The 19,323-nt window shown below is 47.7% G+C and overlaps 1 protein-coding gene across 3 annotated transcripts in view; it reads left to right on the forward strand.

Annotated features, from left to right (window-relative positions):
• Positions 1–19,323, forward strand: part of MCF2 (MCF.2 cell line derived transforming sequence) — a 62,008-nt gene that overhangs the window by 4,815 nt on the left and 37,870 nt on the right. For 2 of the 3 annotated variants that reach the window (XM_035325462.1, XM_035325463.1), the window contains exons 2-4: positions 10,918–10,986; positions 11,529–11,643; positions 16,206–16,296. In XM_035325462.1, the coding sequence (XP_035181353.1) occupies positions 10,918–10,986; positions 11,529–11,643; positions 16,206–16,296 (275 nt within the window). Of the gene's footprint in view, positions 1–10,917; positions 10,987–11,528; positions 11,644–16,205; positions 16,297–18,477; positions 18,602–18,644; positions 18,786–19,323 lie in introns of those variants that run through there. The other variant, XM_035325464.1, reaches the window with a different exon arrangement.

Here is a 19,323-nt window from a genome sequence, read left to right on the forward strand (position 1 = left end):
GCAAACGGAGTAGGGAGGTGCGGAAAGAGGTGAACATGGTCAGGTAGAAAAGGATGCTGGTTGAGTACGGGTGGTTTAAAAAAAAAAAAAAAAAAAAAAAAAAAAAAAAACCCTGTTCCTCCTTGCACTGGCATCAGAACAGGGATGTGGATGTGGATGGTGAACGTGTTCTAAGAGAGATGTTATGGAAAATGGGTGAAAGCAGGCACCGGGTTTCTCGTGAGCATGAGCCTTGTTTTCTAACCCTTCTTGGCAGATAACCTTTGTATACAGCTTGCACAAAATCCAAATATCTCCACAGAAGCACAAAGGCACACTTATGTGGTTATAGCCGCGGGATCTGGACACATGATTTGGGATATACGTAGATTCTCAAAATGAAACAAAAAAGTGAGTAAGGTTCTCCAAATTGTGACATAATAAATAGCTTTTTTCCTTCATCACTGATTCTGAGTGTTCAGCCCGATCTGGTGTCATGCTTTAGCAGTTTCTCTTCGCACATCAGTACTGGAAACTTGTTGGGTGTTTCTAGTATAAGGTGATTTTCCCCTATACTTGCCTCACAGTGAGATTTACGCCTATATACATTCCAAGACTTTTATAGCTACTCCGACCTTCAAAAAGGCTTGGACTCCCTCAGAGAGGCTTGGGAGCAGGGGACCAGCACTCTCTGAGGGCTGCATGCTGTTATGGTCCGAGCCTCTCCAGGTGCTGCGGCCACGGGGGGACCCCAGGGGAATAGTAGTGGGGGAGCGTCGGTAGTACGTGGGACGTGCTTCCTCTTCATCAGCCACACTTGCTACAACTGCAGTTTAATCGTTTATCATTCATTTACAGTGACAAAAGTGAAGTGACAGCAGGGCTGTGTGGGAGGGAAGGAACTGAAGTGTAAAATACGGTGGGGGAAAGAAAGTCTTCCAAAATGCTGGCTTTGCCAGGGAGCTGCAGGATGCTTAGAGACGCGTCGCTTCCCTGGAGCTCCCGGTGACGGGGTCATGCAGGAGCACAGAGCTCAGACCTCATTGCCACGAGACTTGGAACGGGGCCCAGTTGTTGGTTTTGGCAAGTGGGGCTTGTAGGGCAGTCTGGGAGCCAGGAGTCAAGCGAGTGCCCTCAGCCTTCTGCTGCGAGCGGGCAGCTCAGTGCTGATGCGTGTCGCAGCAAAGGTGGTCGCTTTAGCACGCGTGGCAATCACAGCTTGGCTCTCACGCCACTCCTCTCCCAATTTGCTCGGCTGCCAAAGCCTCAGTCGTCTCATCTGACAGCTTCCCCAGCGCAGCCAAATTGCAGGCCGTTGCAAATTGGGGGGGCAGAGGAGCAGGAGTGGGAGGACTGGTGTGCCGATTGCCGTGTTGCAGTGGAAGCGGCGGGGTGGGGCTGCCCTGGCTCCCGAGCCCCTTTTCTCTCAGGCGATGCTAGGCTTGGTTTTGCAGCACGGCTGAGTCAGGAGCTCTGGCTGATGGCAGCTCCCGGGGCACAGTTGTAGTTCCCTGGGAAGCTGTGCTGGCTGAGCCACCTGCAAGGTGCAATTACATCTGCTGCTGCCTGGACGTCTGTCCTAGGGCTGGGTGCTGTGAGACAGGCAGCGAGCGCTGGTGGTGTCCTCCCCACCTCCGTTCCCATGCCACTGACTTCTTCCTGCCCCGGGAAAGCAGCTGGCTGGATTTGGATATGTGCTTTTGCTCATCCGTGGAAGGACAAAGTTGTATGTTTTCATTTTCAGCTCAGGAAAATTGCTTTTAGTTCCCTGAACTCTGCAGCAGACTTTCCAGGTTCTGCCATTGTGGGAACCTGGCTGTACAATTTAGTTTCCTGGCTACACGGGCAGTGAAAGGAAATAAATTGTTCCAGTGACTTCAGCGAACTTAAATCCAGGTTCCGAAGCAGGTATCCTTGGGCCCAAGGATTTACTGCAATTCCACGTGTGATGAGTTACTTTGTGCACAAGTCTGGAATTTGGCTTGGAAAAAGCAACACTTCAGTGGTATTGACTGATGATGTGAAAGCTATTGACGTTTGCATGCTTTTATTTGGCTCGGCAGCAGCCTGCTTTTAGAGTCCTTTGTGCTGAAAGTGATCTGCTTCGGAGGCTGGTGGCACTGGCTGGGAAGGTGCATTCTGATGGTGGGTGCTGAGCATACCTTCCTGGGCACAGCTGATGTGCCCAACACCTGTATGCTAGTCCCGGAGCCTCCCGTAAGTAAGAAAGGACTGAAAGTGGGAATAGCAGAGAATTAAAAGTACATCGAGGCTCGTAAGTATTAGAAATTCAAGAAACTAGATTTTCTCAACTCCCACACTGAGTTTGAATCCACACGGGTGGGCGTTGAGAAACTTTTATTACATTTCTTGCAATAGATCAAATTCATGTATAGTTGAGCTGGCTTTTATCTTCCCCAATTTTTGCTTACTTAGGGGTGATCTGAGAAGCCGATTGCCTGCTCGGATGTGAGCAGATCAGAGCATCCAGTATCCTGTTCCTTGCATTAGATTAGCCACAACGATAACAGGAGATAGTTTGTAAGCCTTGCTGCCGTTTAGCTTTCTCTAGGCTAGCCTTTTCTGAGCGAAGCTCCTGCAGCTTGCCTGCTGTCACCTCGAGGTTGGAGGAGGCTCACCCCCAAGAAACCCCTTGGTCCCCAGCGTGCAGGGATGCCCCGAACCTTTCAGGCTCCCCTGAGCATCCTCCTCCTCGCTGGCAGCACGGCTTGACCTCAGCTACCAGCAACCTCTCTGGTCACTCTGGCTCCCAGAATTGTATCGGAGGACAGCGTTCCCATGTGTGCCAGCTCCTGAGGTAGCTGCACCTCGCCTGAGAGCCTCAGATGGCTGCAGCCTGTCCTCAAAACGATGGCCGTGGTCAGCAGGAATGAGGTTTTGCTGGTTTCCTATGTTAATGAGCGACTGCAGCCAGGATGTGTGGGTGTCTGGATGGACAGCGTCCCCTGCCAGAGGGCTGCCCAGGGCTCGGTGGTGCGGGATCCTTGGTGCTGCTCTGCTCAGGGTGGCCTCCACACGGTGCCATCTGATCCTGCTCCGCCAGGCCGAGCACCTCCTATTGTAAGGTGATGATTCAGCTCCTCCTGTAAGGATCAGCTGCGGGGACATTCCTTGCGGGTTCGCACGTGGCCTGTATGCTGGTCCACAAGCCTCGGCTGTGCTGTCTTAATATTTTCTCCCTGTTTGTTACCTTTATTTCTCTCCCAACATTTTATTTTACATTTTTACGCTTATCATCAGTCTGTATAAATCTCAGCTTTTTGGAAAGGTCACTCAAGTTTTACAGAAGCTTCACTTTTTTTTTTTTTTTTTTTTTTTTTGCTGTATGGTGTATTGGATACTGGTAACTGCAGAGGCTTCCAGGTTTGGGTGATGGGGATCTGTGCCTGAGCTGACGCGTCGTCTGCAGACAAACCCTGGAAGGCCCTGGAGAAGAAGCGCAGCCACTAGGTCAGGAGAGAGGACCATCTGGTGCCGTATCCTGCCGCCTACACTCTGCTGGGGTGGGTGCTTAGGGAAGGATAAAGGAACAAACTTGCAAATGGAGCAAGTCTTTCCTTAAAAAATCCTCCCCATTCTGGCAAAAGATAATTTAAGGCATCCTTGAACCAGGCATGGTGACCAAGGCATCCCATATAGCAGTGCACTAACCCTGCTGGGGCTTTGTAAGGCTTTTTGAATCCCTGGGTGGTTTTGTCGTGCTCCTGCCGGATGTCACTGCCTCAGCTCCCCACCTGTGAAATGAGACAACCCTTCTGGTGAGGTCCGTCCCGTCTGCCACCCCGCAGGCTTGGAAGCAAGTGTCAGCACCCCACTGCTGGTGCTGGACACGTGCTGGAGTGGCTCCTTCCTCTGTCAAACCCGTGGGAGCCACGTGGATCGAGAAGCTCTCAGGGGCTTAGTTGCCTGGAAATTGTTTTTGAAAGTTTTTTTTTGTTTGTTTTGTTTTGTTTTGTTTTTTAGAAGGGGTTTTGCAAGAGTGTGTGCTGCGTCAGGGTTTTACTGTGAGGCTCGCATGTGACATGGAAGTTTGCCACCAACAGTCTTATCAACAGGACAGGCCGAGGAGATAAATCCATCATGTCTTACAGAAAAATAGGCAGTTAAAAATCTTACCTAGCTGCTAATCTTTCCCTCCAAATGACAATCTGGTTTCAGCTGGCTCTAATTAAGAAGTGGGTGGCTGTGGGCTGCAAGCCCTTGCCCAGGGACACGGATACTTCCGTGCTGCCCACGGCTGCTGCAGGACACGAGCTGGCCCCACGCAGGGTGTTTGTGCTGCTGGACAGCGGGGCTTGCAGCAGTCAAGGGTATGGAAGCCTTCTGCCATAACTATTTGAATGGGTATTGTGGGTCTCTTGCTTGGCAAGGGGGGTGGCTGCACTGCTTGGAAACTGCTGGATGCAGTGGTGCCTCGACTGCGCGCCGCTCACCCCCAGCAACTTCCCTGGAAGTCCTCGCACAAGAGCATACGTGTGTCAGGGCAGGTCATGAGAGCAGCTGGACGTGTTCTGGTGCTTACAAAGCTGGGTGCTGTTAGAATTGGCCAGGGATTACATATATAGCTAATGTGAAGTATCTTTGATTAATTGCAAATGCAGAAGAGGACCGCAGCAGTTCTCACTTCGCAGAGTCAGGTCTCTATGTTCCTTTTGCAACTGAGTTCTTGGGCTGTGGAGAAAAGGAAATTTGACGTGGGCTCTGCTTTGTTGCAGGGTATTTATCACATGGGGAAGAGTTCCCACAGGTCTCAACCTGTGGTCAGGCTGTTATGTCGGCTGTAAATGTAATTCTGGCATCTGGCTGTTAAGCTGCACATGCTCTGCAGCTCCGAGGTCTCTGGCGGAGCTGAGTGGAAGTGTGTCTCGCTAGCAGGCCCCTCTGCTCTTTTGCCCTGTGAATTTTGGAGGCCCCTGGTGTGTGACCCACAAGCCCTGTGGGCCTGCTTGCCGCAGACCTGGTTATGGAGGAGAATAGTGCCTTGGCCTCAGGTCCCAAGGGAGGAGGCACCAATGGCTGGTGGAATTCACATCTGACCCTGAGAGCTTCGGTTCTCTGATGTACCCAGAACCTGGTCCCATGGGCTGTGGACAAGTTTTCTTACCCAGATGCCCAGGTTATCCCAAAGCCATCCCACACCCAGGCTGTTTGAAACACTCACCCGTTGATGCTGGTTTTTATAATGACATGAACTCCTATGTCAGCCGGCAGGATGGGGGCTGCAGCCTTCCCATTCCTGTCACCAGCCACACTTGTGACCCCTTGGCAGTGCCGAGCCTTGCTAGTGTGTGCAGCCTGCCTGCTCCTGTCTGCAAACAAGGAACTGGAGCAGGGGGAGATGCAATTTGCTCCCAGCTACTGAAGAATTTCATCTCAAAACCAGGAAGGAGCCTCAGGACCTTGGCTGTCAGTCCTCTGCTCAGACCAGGTCCTGCAAATAAGCCTTTTGTAAATACAATGGGCCTTGTGTTCCAAGGAGTACAATGTCCTATTCTTCAATATATGTTCTTTAACAGAGACATTGTGCTAAACAGCACGAGCAGAACCACCAGCTTCACGCCGGCTGGCCTGTGGCCAGGAGCCCTGGCTGCCGGGTATGTGAGCGCCATGCCAGCGCCTGCCCCGCGTGGCTCAGCCTCATGCAGGTGCTGCTCCTCGGGGGGGACGGTGGCAGTCGGGATCCTTCTCCAGGTGTAAGCTGCCTGGGGAAACTGCTGGGAAAACTCCTCGTGCATGCGTCTTGTTCACGGTAGGGCAGTTTGCAACCAGGATGAAGTGGTATTCTTTTTTTCTAATAAGTCCCTCTACCTTGCTTTCTGGACGTGATGTGCTGGTGGAAAGAACGGCGATGGTTCTTGTTGTGTGTTGGATTGGATTCAAGATCTTTTCAAATTATTCTGTGAGAAAGCCGAGAGTGGCTCAGCAGCTTGCTGCTTGGGCGATGGAGACTCGGGTTTCCTGCAGCAGAGTGAGGCTCTGTCTGCTGCTGTGGCATGGATTTTTTTTAATTCTTCCTGGTGGAGCTCTTAGCTTTTGCAGATGATTATATTTCAAGTGAAACTTCTGCTTATCCAGAGTGAGCCCCCTGAGTGATGGGCTGCAGGCTTGCTCCTTTTGAGTGCTTCTTTATAGGTATGAAGTGGGGTAAAACAATCCGGACTGAGTTAGAGGGGCAGATTGCAGGCTGGTGCATTGGTCTTTCTGCCTAGATGTGGGACTGTGTTTCAGTTCTTTGCCACAGTGAATATTTAATTTTGCAAAGAGGAAAAAATTCAACAGGAAAAGCTGAAAGGGCGATCATTGCATTGCATTAATAGTTGGGGTGCTCTACTGTAAGGGATTTCTGTTCTGACTCCTGTGCAAAGCAGATGAGACAAGGGTGGCTTAATCCTCACGCCCCAGCAGAGCGGGTGCTCTGTCGGCTGTCCCGGGAGGCTCACAGCGATGCTGGCCATGGAGAAGTTGTTCCCATGTCAGCCAGGAGAAACGCAGCTCACTGCTGCTTCCCATGCACAGTACCTTCCTGCCGATGCTTTATGCAGGTCTGCATTACAGGTGGTGTTAGCCTCAGAGAAACTTTTGAGGCTGGTGGGTCTTCCTGCGGTGGGGTGTCCTGTGTCAGATGCAGGTTGGTGGCCCCAGTTACCCTAGAAAGTCACCATGGGGTATGGAAGCAGCTTACAAATGTGCTCATGTACAGGCTTCCTTGACACAAAATAACCGCTTCTTCTTTGGGTGCAGACGTCCAAAAGGACAAAAAGCAGAGAACAAGCAAATCATGAAGAAGCTCAGCGTGATCCTTTACACTTTTTTTGGTGTGGTTCGGTTTTGTTTCCTAGGCTACGGCAGCAATCCTCAAATGAAACGCTTCATTCACAACAAAGCCGTCTCCAAGTATATTTTATAGTTGCAAACAATATTTGGCTGGTGTTGTAAAATGTAAGGCACTATTACATCAACTTGGCAGATGTGTTGCACAGCTGCTGCTGGCAGATGCAGCGAGCCTGCGAAGTTTAGAATAGAAAAGAAAACAATAGTTACCAGAGAGCAAAGCACTTCAGAGTTTAATTGAGTCTCTTGGCTGCTGTGTTTTGTGAGTGAACCTGGCCTCAGACGATAGCCGTCCTCTCTCTGAACGTCACTGCAGACCTCCACCATCCGCAAGCACGCCTCTGTGCTCAAATCGCCTTGAAAGGGAAGACCTCTGAGAATAAGCATCAGCCTTACACCTGCAGTCTGTGTGCTGGCTGTGAGGTGCTGTGCTAAGGAGAGCACCCAGCAAAACGTTCTGGTCAGTGTAAACTGAGTGATGGGGACAGGATAGAGTCAGCAAGTTCCCCGCCGAGCGGAGAGCTCTGTGTTTCCCCCTTGTCTTCTCCCTGCTTGGCTTCACCCATCCTCTGAAACTCCGTGTCACGGTGACAACCTGCTCTGCAGAGGAGCCTTTCAGTTACGTGCCTCTGAATGTAGTAGTTGCAGCAGCATTTTATAAATACCCACCTTAGAGCCTAGATAAAAAATGTTACTACACTGTTATGGCCATTTATTACCCAGGAGCTGTTTGTTTTCAGTAAGACCCTAAAACCTGAGGTCATGCCAGCTGTGAAGTTGTAGTTTGTGAAGTGCTCTGGGATGCAGTAATGGGAGGGGTTCAGGCGTGATTTGGTAATGGCACTGCTCTGTCCTATGCTAGCTGACGGACACAAAGCCTCTTTTTAAGAGAAACAGGTGGACTTCCATGAAACCTTGACATCTTCCACCTTGTGTGGGCTGGCCGAGCTGTTCATAGCCACCGTTAGACAGTACCCTGTGGTCTTGTCCGTACTGTCCCAAGAGGGTCCTTCCATGAAGAAATCACCGGTTTGCTGATGAACATCAACTGAAGCCTTGTCTGAGAGGCAGATATCTCTGTTGCCCCTGTGCCTTTCACCACTCTTTTTCTAGAGATGAATATTTGATGACGAAGGTCACTCTTTTGTATAGGATTGTAACATCTAGTTGATGTGCTGTAGGCACAGCAACACGCTTGCGAACCTGATGCCAGCACTTGCTTTTCCTTAATGTTTGTCCAGGAAGTTAACTTTGATGACAAATGCGGACCCACTGCAGGGATGAATTGGCCAAGGAGAGGCTCCAGTGAGAATACAATCAGCCTGCTGTGCTCTGACCTTACCAAAGGGCAGTGCTCCTGCTCCTCTGGCCTGTGTTGAAGCCTCCTGCCCGCAGGAGATGGGGAGTGTTTGTCAGGGAAATGCTCCCCGAGCCTCTGCTGCCTGAAGCAAAGTACTCCAGTAGTTCTTCCTCAAATGGGTTGTTTTGGGTGCTCAACTTGAGACTGCCCGGAAGGACCTGATTTTTCTGAAGGTGCCGAGTGCCCCCTTCCAAAAATGTGGTCCCTTGAAGAGCAAGAAACTCAGATTTGTGAGGATGCTGTAGGAATCTGGGTCTCCACCTCCATGCTGAAGTCAAGGATGAAGCCTTCTGTCGACAAACAATGTTTGGGAGCGAAGTCCTTGCTGGAAACCACGATGCTCAAAGTGGTCACTCCTGAGCATGGTAGAGCCCCCATCCTATGATGCTTTGCATGTCAAAACCAAAAATGCTCCATGCATTAACCTCCTTTTTTTCTACCAGTTTACTGGACACCTATTAACAAGCCAGTATTTCGAGAAGGGCAACGAAGCTGGTGAAGGGTCTGGAGAACAAGTCTTACGAGGAGTGGCTGAGGGAGCTGGGACTGTTTAGCCTGGAGAAGAGGAGGCTCAGGGGTGACCTTATTGCACTCTACAGGTACCTGAAAGGAGGCTGTAGCGAGGTGGCGGTTGGTCTATTCTCCCACGTGCCTGGTGACAGGACGAGGGGGAATGGGCTAAAGTTGCGCCAGGGGAGGTTTAGGTTGGATATTAGGAAGAACTTCTTTACTGAATGGGTTGTTAGTCACTGGAATAGGCTGCCCAGGGAAGTGGTGGAGTCACCATCCCTGGAGGTCTTTAAAAGACATTTAGATGTAGAGCTTAGGGATATGGTTTAGTGGAGGATTTGTTAGCATTAGGTCGGAGGTTGGACTCGGTGATCTTGGAGGTCTCTTCCAACCTAGACTATTCTGTGATTCTGTGATGCCATTGATTTATGGCTTGATCAGGATACATGTTATTTCTTTCTAATCCATTTCTTTCTGTGATTCTGTGATTTCCTGTCCGTGTCACTACAGAACAGCAGACAAAAGTGGCGTTATTGTAAACTTCGAATTGTTTTTACTTTGGTTTTACTGTTGTCCATGTGAGTCACGCGAGGGCGTTATATTACCAGGCAAAACTTTGCCCAGCTTCCCTGTGGCTGCATCTTCAGGAAAGCAAACGCGAGGTGTGGTCCGCAGTGGTGAGCGGGGTGAGCTGGCTTTAGGGAAAGGCTTTACGGAGCTGGAAATGTGCACATTGCTGCTGAACAGCCCCGCTCCTCCTTGATGTTGTGAGGACAAATGTGTGTGCACAGCCTTGGGGCTTTTGTCTTCTGTTTTCAAAGACCGACATGTTTATTATTATATATTCCATGTGTTGGAGCTTATTAACTTATTCATGTGATTTTTATCAGTTAGAAAGTTTTGACATGGAAAACAAATTAACAAATACGGAAGAAAGTTATCACCTCTTTGTCCTCAAGTCAGGTGAAGCAGTTAATGAAGTGAGAACTGTTTGAAATATCCCTGCAGAACAAACTTCTTCCTTACCAAGACCAGTTCTGAGGCTTTTTAAAACCAAGAACATTGCTGCAAATGCCAGCTCTTAATGAACAACAATAATATTTTTGTCTACAAGAGAAGAAATACCAATGCACACATAAAAGGAGAGCAGCGGGTGGCTGGTGTGGATGGCAGAAGGCAGAGCACCGTGCACTTGGGGGCTGCCATGGTGCGGCTAACAAAAGTGCTTGAAAAATCCTTAGGTGAAGTATAAATGACCAGAAAGCTTTTGGGAAAAAGTAAAATAGAATAAATATTGATTATGGTGAAGTGTTCTGAAGTATTCGCCTGTGTGGTTTGGAACAGCCAACAGATTGCTCCTGAGGACTGACTCCATAAAACAATCGGTGTTTAAAATGTAATTATCAGAAAGCAAAATGACCTTAATCTGCATAGATGTGTTTCAAAACATCTATTTGCAGGAACAAGGATGTTTAATTTTTAGCTATCATTCCATTTATAGATAATCTAGAGTTATGTCCACCAGCTATACGCTCCCATTGTGTTTACTGAGTCTGCTTTATGTTTGCTTCTCCCAGTGAAAGGTGAAATTATGTATATTGTTCTGATGTGCATCATTGCCACTGAAATGGTAACAGTGTGCTAAATATGGTATTAAAACAGCCTCTCCCATTATTTAATTAAAAAGAAATCTAATAGTGAGCATAAGAACAACAGCCTTTCCAGTGCGTGTGGCTCCGGGCCAGCTGAAAACAGCCGGGCTGATTTCAGAAGCTTATTTACTCAGAGTTAAAGGCAATATGAAAGCCCAAATTTGTTCGCAGTGCAGCAGTCCTGGTTGTTGCTGTTCCCAGCAGAAACCTCAGCCCATTATACTGCCAAGGCTGGAAAGCACTGAAGGAGTTTGCAAAATGGAGCAAAATTTGTAACTGCAAAATATAAAAGTTATATTAGAAATACACTGGTGAGGGGAGAAGACTCACGCACCCCAGCAGTTCTCCGAGTACACCTGATAGAACACATTTACTACTGACATAGGGCATTTGCCCTGTTAAGAGTTAATAGCAACACTGGAGAGCTGTGTGTTCTTTGTTACCGTCTTTCACAGATCGTTCAGGGAAGGGGCGTTGGGTTTGAGTCCCACCTTTGAGTTAACACATTGCTAAACTTTTGGAGTTTGGCTTCCTTTTTGACTGCTGCTTTATTTTATTTTTCAGAAACTGCAATACCCATCTGTGCAAAGGACATCAGTGATGACTTGATGAAACAGTTTGCTTTTCTTTCTGGTGTGTACGATGAACTTTTCCATGTTCTCTCTCTATGTGGTAATTAAATACTCCAGATGAACTGTTTGGCAAAATGATACTCCATACGGGATGTTATCCATCAAGTAGTCTCCATTGCCACTAGAAATGTTGTTAATAAAACATTGAGGTGGTTTGAAAGAGCATATTAAATTTCTCTCTCAAGCCATGCTGTAAAATATTCTTACCTTCAAAACAACGTGTGAACAGTCATTTTGCTATGAAATGTGTAAGTTCCAGAATAGCTTGTTTGGATTTTCCTTGGGACTTCTTTCTCATGTAAAGTACGCTCAGTAAATAAAGGATATACCTGCTACTAGGTAGTTTTTCTTCTGCTACCTGTGTATGTGTGTTGTGCTTGAAATCATTGCCAGTATCTGACCTATTTTTGGTGGTGTAAAAAGCCTCTGTAAAAAGGACAGGCTAATGGGTTTGGGGTGCTTTTTGACCTGAATTATGCACCTGGGTGTTGGTGCTGCCCTCCTAGAAAACACTCCAAGGCAGCATTCTTGTCTTCATTCCAGGTGGCCGAGGGAAGAATAAGGCTTGGATTATCACCTTCCCTGACAACGCTCGGTTCAACGATGTGCCCGAGGAGACTGTAACTAAAGTCTTAACGTACCTAACATCAGTCCCAAGGTATGTGGCTCCCTTCTTGCTCTCACCTGTGATGGGCAGTGTTGGTCCGACCAGGGTTGGGCATGGGATCTTCAGTGCAACACCACGCGTGAGAGCAAGGGATGTCTTCAGCTTCCAGAGCAAGGGAGAAGACAAGCAATTAAGCACAAGTTCTTGAAGTGTCCAGGTGTGATACTTAATGTGTCAGTATCTGCAAAGTCAAAATGGACATCATCCCTATTACTTGTCAGCCTGCATGTATCATAAATTCAGTTAAGTTTCTAATTAGCAGCAAGCTTTCCCTAAGCTTTGACATGTGTCATCACTTAAATACGCCAGGTCTCTGCAGAGAAATATTTTGACGTCTACAAATAGAGAGTCATTACTGTGGAAAAAGAAATGTAACCAGAGGAAGAGAATAATTACAGGAACAAAACCATTTGGGGTCCCAATTACACACGATCGCTCAGCAGCGTGCTGCAGCTCCATTATGCTCCTGTATCTCAGGGTTAAGCAGCTGGCAATCTGTCTGTACCACATGCAGGGCTGTATACTTAGATTAATGGCCCTTCCCTTTCTTGCTGCTGAGTCTGGTGACTCAATTACCTGGAATGTTTAATTTCCTTGAATAATGCCTATTTTGGCAAATTTCTTCTTTCAGGGAGAGCAGGTTGACAGCAGCTAGATGGGAGCTTTCCATCAGCAGATGCCTTGGAAGAAGTACCATGTTTTGCTACCTCTGCAGGAATAAAAAGGGCCTCTGGTTTCTCCATCCTCTTTTTTTGACCAACTATGAAATTCTGTCAGCTCCTGGGTCAAGCTCGTGGCTTGCGTGAACGTGGTGGTGCCTGCTGGCCACAGGGGTCTCTCCCCTCCACACCCTTTGGCAGCAGCTCACCTTATCACTGTGCAAGTTGCCCATGTCCATGTGTGCGTGCTTCTCAGCTCTGCTTGGTTTCTTCAGGGCTTTTTATTCTGTGTGACTGTAAACAGCTTGGCATTAGCATGATTAGCAGTCTTGCTGTCCCTGTAATAGGTCAAACTCAATCAAGAAACTAATGAGAGCTACAAGCTTGCTGGTGATTCAAACATGCTCAGCATGTTATTTTCAAAACTACTTTAATCATGCTGCTGTGGTCTTCTACCACCACAGCAGCCTGCTTCGATGTCTGACCGTCTGAACAATATGTGCCTTTTAACACTTTGGAGTCGAAAGGTGGTGGTGTCAGGGAGCGAGGAGAAGCGTCACAGCAGTGATGTTGAAAGGGCTACAAGGCACGTGTCAGCTCTGCTACCCTGGGTACATGTCCCACAGCACCATCACAGCATGGCACTGGGGCTCAGGTTTTGGGCCAGACTAAAGGAGGGAGATACTTGACGTGCATGTCAGAGTCAGCTGTAGATGCACTGACACCTCCCAGCTGCATACCTATGGACGGGCATGGGTATAAACCCAAAACCACACACACGCTGCCTTTACTATGCAATCAGTAGCCAGGACTGAGAGTTGTCCTGCTGACACTGGTCTGAGGGAATCACATGGAATGCTAGGCCTATAGTATTTTGGGGACCTGAATTTCACAAAGTACTTTTCTCCTGGAGACGACTGTAGGTAAAGGAGATGGCTGCTGTAAGCTATTAACTCAGCAAGGTGAATAGCTTATTAATGATAAGCTATTTTTGCACAGCACATTAATGATAGAGCCAGGAGGAAGCTGAGTTGTAGTCAAGCTAATTTTACTTTGGGATTCCTGGGAACCATACTGCAGGTCGTGGTTGTATGGAAGAGCTGCACAGAAAAATAAGTAGGGTGTCCCTGCATTCAGCGACCCGTGCACCCCGGTCAAAATGCTCATGGTGGGCTGCGTGCCATGGGGCTGCCTGCTGGCACTCAGGTGGGCTTTGTTGAACAGCACTGCATGGTGGCATGCTGGAAGGAGAGGTGACAGATCCTGATCTTTGCAGAAAGGAGACGCTAACGGGGATCTCAACTCTACAGTTTTTTAGGTATTCAGACAAACTTTGCCTATTTCACACCATCACATTGGAGTAAAGTGATTTACAGCCCCAGCTGGTGGTGCAGAGTAACGTAACAGTGATACTTCAGTCAAAGGATCCCACGGCAAGTGCTGGGGAATGCTCCGATCTCACCAGCAGCCTCCCAGCCCTGTGAAAAAGCTCGCAGCTGCCGAGTCAGGGATCCGATTTCAAGTTCTCCTGCAAAACATCCTAAGTCTTTATTTTTAGTCTGGGGAGTCGTGCACCATGTACAAAATTAGGGGTGAGGAAAAAAGTGACAAGAAGCACCTGGAGAGAACTAAGTCTTGATCCAGTTATCTGTCTCCATCTTTCTGCTGCCGGATGCAAATGAACTTGCCCCTTGCAAGTAATTGTGAGAACACATTGATTTATTTTTATTGTCAGTCTAAAAGGTATGTTGCAGGACTGGAAATCTGATAAACCTACAAGGTCTGATTGCAAGTAGTCACAGACTAGTTCCACTTCCCCCAAAATAAATTATAAATTTCCCATAGTAGATTTCAAGGTTTTTGTATAGCTTGGAACTTCCTTTTTGTGACTGTAAGGGAACCAATACAAGTAAATTAACTTGCTGAGAGGCTACTCTCTGAATGTGACCTTGTCCTGAGTAAATAACGTACTTAGGCACACTTCTACAAACTGACAGCGCATTACGATCTGGCTGCTTTTTCTAAATTGCTTGGGTTCTGGGTTTTTCTTTGGGGTTTATTATGATGACAGCAGTATATAAATGCTGTATTTTTCTCAATTACATCCTGTTGTGTAATGTCAGGGGGAATTGGGAACTTAATTCTCCTTGGACAGAGACCTACCTTGTAAAATTTTAGGGTATGTTGAAAAACCAGCAGCTTTATCCTCATTATCAAAATGATCCTCATATAAAAAAAAGATAATTTTGATCCCCCTCCCAGCACCAATATTGTTAAACTCTTGGTGGGGATTTGCTGGCAAGTCACAGAGCTGACAGAAATGTGCAGAATCTTCTAATGCTGCCAAAGCTATTTTGACTAAAAAAGTCTTTGGCTGAAAAGTTATGCCCGATTCCAGATGGCAATGCGTAAGTTCACCTCAGATTTTATTACATCCAGAAGTTTTGTGTATGACCCATGTGTAAAACAGTTTTCATTTTCTCTGCTCTTTTTTGCTATGCCTCAATGACGATACATAAATAGGCATGAAACCTTTGCTCTTTGAGTATGGCATTACAGATCCATAAGATATATTTGTCGGACAGGTTGGGAGCTGGATGGCTCTTCGTATTTCAGCTAATTGCTGTTGTGGGCCAAAAAGGATTTTTTCATTGTTACTGTCAGCACCACGGCTAATTTTTTTTAAATGTATTTGTAAAACGTGTGGCTAGAGTAGTAAGATGTGCACTGAATGAACACTGCTGCACTGGCTGTAAGTGTCTTTTCTCTGTACTGGAGTTGCCAAGTGTTGACTGCCATGTGATACTTGTGAGTAATCCCTCGTGTTTGCACTTGCCAAACTCCAGGGCTGCTGAGGGCAGTGTTTGTGGCAAGCTGCTTGCAGGGGGTCATGTCCGGTGCCAGCAGCCAGCACAGCTCTCGGGAGGAGCACGGGTACCAGAGCTTCTCTGCGGCACTGAGGTGCCCCAGGGGGGTGGCATGGGACACAGCTATCCTGTTTCAGCATCTGCCAGAAAAATATTGTAAATATGGCCTAAGCACTAAGCATCCTGTAAATACACTCACATCAGAGGGCTTGGTTACAAGGTGGTGTACCTTTACCTGCATACAACACGACTCCAGTTTGCAGCTCTGGCTGTCTTTTGTGTGTCTGTTGTTGGAGCTGTAACCAGAGAGCCTGACGAGGGCCTGTTTGAGTTAGAGGCAGGGTGTATTTGAGTTATTGATTCCTGCGCATTAGGTAACCAGGCAGCATGCAGATCCCCAGGGCTGCTTGCTTGCTTAGCAAGACTGGGAATTTCAAATCAGCGTGGAGAATTTGGATGTCAAAAGGGGTGTCATGAAGCCTGCACTTGCAAAATGAACCAGGGCTCAGTGGGTGCCAGCGACACCCTGAAGGGCTGTTTCACCATCAGCTCTCTCTGTCTCCATCCAGCCTGGCACAGCCCTGGGGGTGCTGTCCTGCGCTGCCTTGTTCCAAAACAAACCAGGGGGCTTCGCTTGGTTGCTGTAACCCAGGCAGGTGGGTAGCAAGCTCCCTCAGAGGGAGGAGCTCAGTGGTGAGGGCAGGGATGTGTACCCTGGGTGACTGGTCACCTGGCACTCCTGCAGCTCCCACCAGAGTGCCAAAAGAGGCACTCTTGTGTTTCAGAGGTGATGCTTAGCCCTGGGCTAACCATGAGATGGGCTTCCCAAATTTCTTGCTGGAGTCCAGTCTAGGAAATATTTCTGAATGAATTTGACAACTGCAGAAATGTCAAAATGGTCTTTGATGTCTATTTTTGTTTTGTTTTGTTTTGTTTATTTGGGGGGCAGCGGGGGAGGAAGGGCAAGGAACAGAGTCACATTCCCTCAAAATGTTATCTGGCTGCTTGGTATTTTCTTATTTCATAGTCAACATGAGCCTGACACCAAATTTATCCTAATCCTGGATAGAAGATTGGACACATGGACATCGGTCAAAATGACTCTCCAAAAAATAGCAGTAAGTCCTCTTTAATGATAGTTTCTTTTAGTGTACTAAGTCATCGTTCCCATTATGTATCACTTTCAGAAAACATCAGGAATCAGGAACAATGATGCTCATGTTTTCTCTTGAGGTAGTATTCTGCTTTATGGCCCTAAAATAAATTCAGTCATGGCTCAGTGCCTCATTTGAATGCATAAATGGGCTGTTTGAGCATTAACTGATTCATTTGCTTGTTTTTGTACTTCCTCTTAGTGGTCCAAATGTGTTTTGTGCCATTTTGATGGGTGGAGAATTTGGCTTCATATATGTTCTCTCTAGATACTGTCTATTAGTGTGACTATATTTTACCTAATTGTTGGTGACTGAAAGCGTTAGATTTTTAAAACAGGCTTCACAATCATTTGTTTGTGGGCATGGGTGGAAAAAAAATCTGTCTTAAAATGTATGTATGCATTCATGTTTTTTAAATATCTTTTACAAGTGTTTATGTACTATCCATCAGTCTGAGCATAACTCAAAAGTAAGGTTTTTACAACACAACAGTGCATTGTGTCTTCAGAAACTACAGCATGGTATTACAGTATTGTACGCATGTGTAGGAAAGTCACTGTTATGGGTGCATGATTATATAGGAACTAAGTGATAAATGCTTTTCCACCTAGCCCATTCCATGTGGGTAAGTTAATGAAAACTTTATGGGTGTATTGTTATTGCCTTTGTTTCTTCTTGTGACTATTGAACGGTTACATGCATTGATCCATCTGACAGAGAATTAAGTCAGTAATATGTACTGAGAAAGAGGGCTCTTACCTGATTCTGCTTAGATCTAGTAGAGTTAGATCTCCTCCTAATTTAAGAATTGGGTGTTTAGCTGTGTGAGCTTTAATGGCCTTTTGCTATAGGCAGTGCTCATAGGCATCCAGTGGAAGGAAGAGAGGATTACCCACTGCCTTTTTGCAGGGTGCATAAAATACTGCTGTCAATATTTGGGGCACTGATTTTTTTTCCCCTCAACTTTGCAAAGTGAATTTCCAGGTATGGTAACCATTAGAGAAAAAGCAGCATTTGAAAAGGAATTCTTTAAAGGGATCATCAAAATTCAGTTCTGCTGCCAGTGTTTGAACCAGTACTAGTACTAACAGCTTCCTTTAGGGATGATGGAGGTGCTTTGCATGGTTTGGAAGTTTCAAATATGAAAAATCCTGTCTGTCCTAATTTGTAGCTTCTACAGAAATGTCATTCCTTTTGTGTTTAATAAGAAAATATAATAATTGTGTGACCTTTGAGCACACACCCTGTTTGTTTACCTGTGTCCACACAGGCTTTGTCTGTAGTATCAGGGCTGTCCATGTAAATAATGTGGAGGAGCTCTGTACAAAGGGGAATGAGAAGCAGGAAATCTGTGTCCACTAAATCTTAAGACTTGGGAATCTTGCCTTAAAAAACAGAGGGTGCAGTCCTAGAAGGCTGTCCTTGTCTGCAGGAGGTCTTCTGTTGGACTTGCTCTCGTAACACAAAAGTTTAGATCTTGATTTATTTCCAATCGTAAATCATAACCCATCCTGCAATAGAATTTTTTTTTTTTGATCTTTGTATAAGTTTAGAGAAGTGCAAATAAGCTGCATCTGGAATACAGTGCCCTATTTTTTCAGCGTAAGAAAATGCAATGGCAGCTCTGCAGTCATGCATCTGATCCAGATTTTTTTTTTTTTTTTTTTTTTTTAAATCAGAACACAGATTTTTGTTTAACTCCTTGTGTATGTTGCTGTTCCCTCTCAGAACTGGACAAACAACATGTGCAAAACAGGCTCATGCTCCTACTGTTACTTTGGCAAGCGAGACCCCAGTGCCAGGGTCAAGGCTCGGCTTTTGCCATGGGCTTTCCTTCACACAAAAAATACTAAAGAACTTTAGCATGCACATTTCAGACCACAGCAGGGGAAAAAAAAGGGAGGGGGAAGGGAAGTAAAAAAAAAAAAAAAGAGGGGGAAAGGAGGAGAAAAAAAAGAGGGGAAAGGGAAGAAAAATGGGGGGGGGAAGGGTAAAAGGGGGAATAAAAAATAAAAGGGAAAAAGGGAGGGGAAAAAGGGAAGAAAAAGGGGGGAAGGGAGAAAAAGAGGAAATAAAAAATAAAATAAAAGGGAAAAAGAGGGGGAAAAAGGGAAAGGAAAAAAAAAAGCGACTAGCTTGTAGACTCAGTGCTCGGGCTCAGCCCCGGCAGAAAGGAGCCGGCCCCGCAGAGCGGCTGATTTTGGGCATTCCACCTTAAATCGAAGCCGGCGCTGGGGAGCGGAGCGGCGCGGAGCGGGGCTGCCAGCCGGGGGCTGCCGGGCCGGCCCGCTGCCTGCCTGCCTGCGGGGGCCGGGGCTGCGGGAGCGCCTGGAGGGAGCCGCCGCAGCGCTGCCGGGGCATCCCGCCCGCTGCAGCCGCTGCTCCGCAGCGGGCCCGGGGCCATGGCCGAGGCGAGCCCCGCGCGGGGCGTGCGGAGGGCCCGCAGGACTGCGGTAAGGCTCCGCCTGGCGCTGCGCTGCGGCAGGGAAGCGGGGAGCCGGAGACGGCCCCGCCGCAGGGCGGCCAGCGGGGGAGGCCCGGGCGGGGAGCGGGGAGCCGAGGGGGGCACCGCGGGCAGCGGGCTCCGGGCTGCGTGCGACGCGGTCCCGCAGTGCTGCCAAGGCGGCGAGGAGCCCCTGAGAGGGGTCTGCCCGCCCCAGCTGTGCGGGCTGCAGCGGGAGCCGTGCGCCGAGAGAGGCCCTGCTCGGGCTGCACCGCCAGCTTTGGGGGTTAATCATGCAGCCGGCTGAAATAAAGGCGGCTGAACGCTGTGAGGTTTTCGTTTTGGCTCTTGGGGAAGGTAGAGCTCAGATGAGCTACACCTGGCGTTTTGTTGTGTGATGTTTCCCTCGAGGGACGGGAGAAAGTCATGAACTTGAGCATCCCTGTAAGGACCACTGGCGTCAATTTCCATTGCTCGGACCAAACTTACAGAAGCTACTTTTTCTGTAGGCCTATTGGTTTCCAGCCTCACACATAGCCCTGGGAACT

The sequence above is a fragment of the Oxyura jamaicensis genome, chromosome 4 (genome assembly GCF_011077185.1).
Source record: "Oxyura jamaicensis isolate SHBP4307 breed ruddy duck chromosome 4, BPBGC_Ojam_1.0, whole genome shotgun sequence".
Lineage (NCBI taxonomy): Eukaryota > Metazoa > Chordata > Aves > Anseriformes > Anatidae > Oxyura > Oxyura jamaicensis.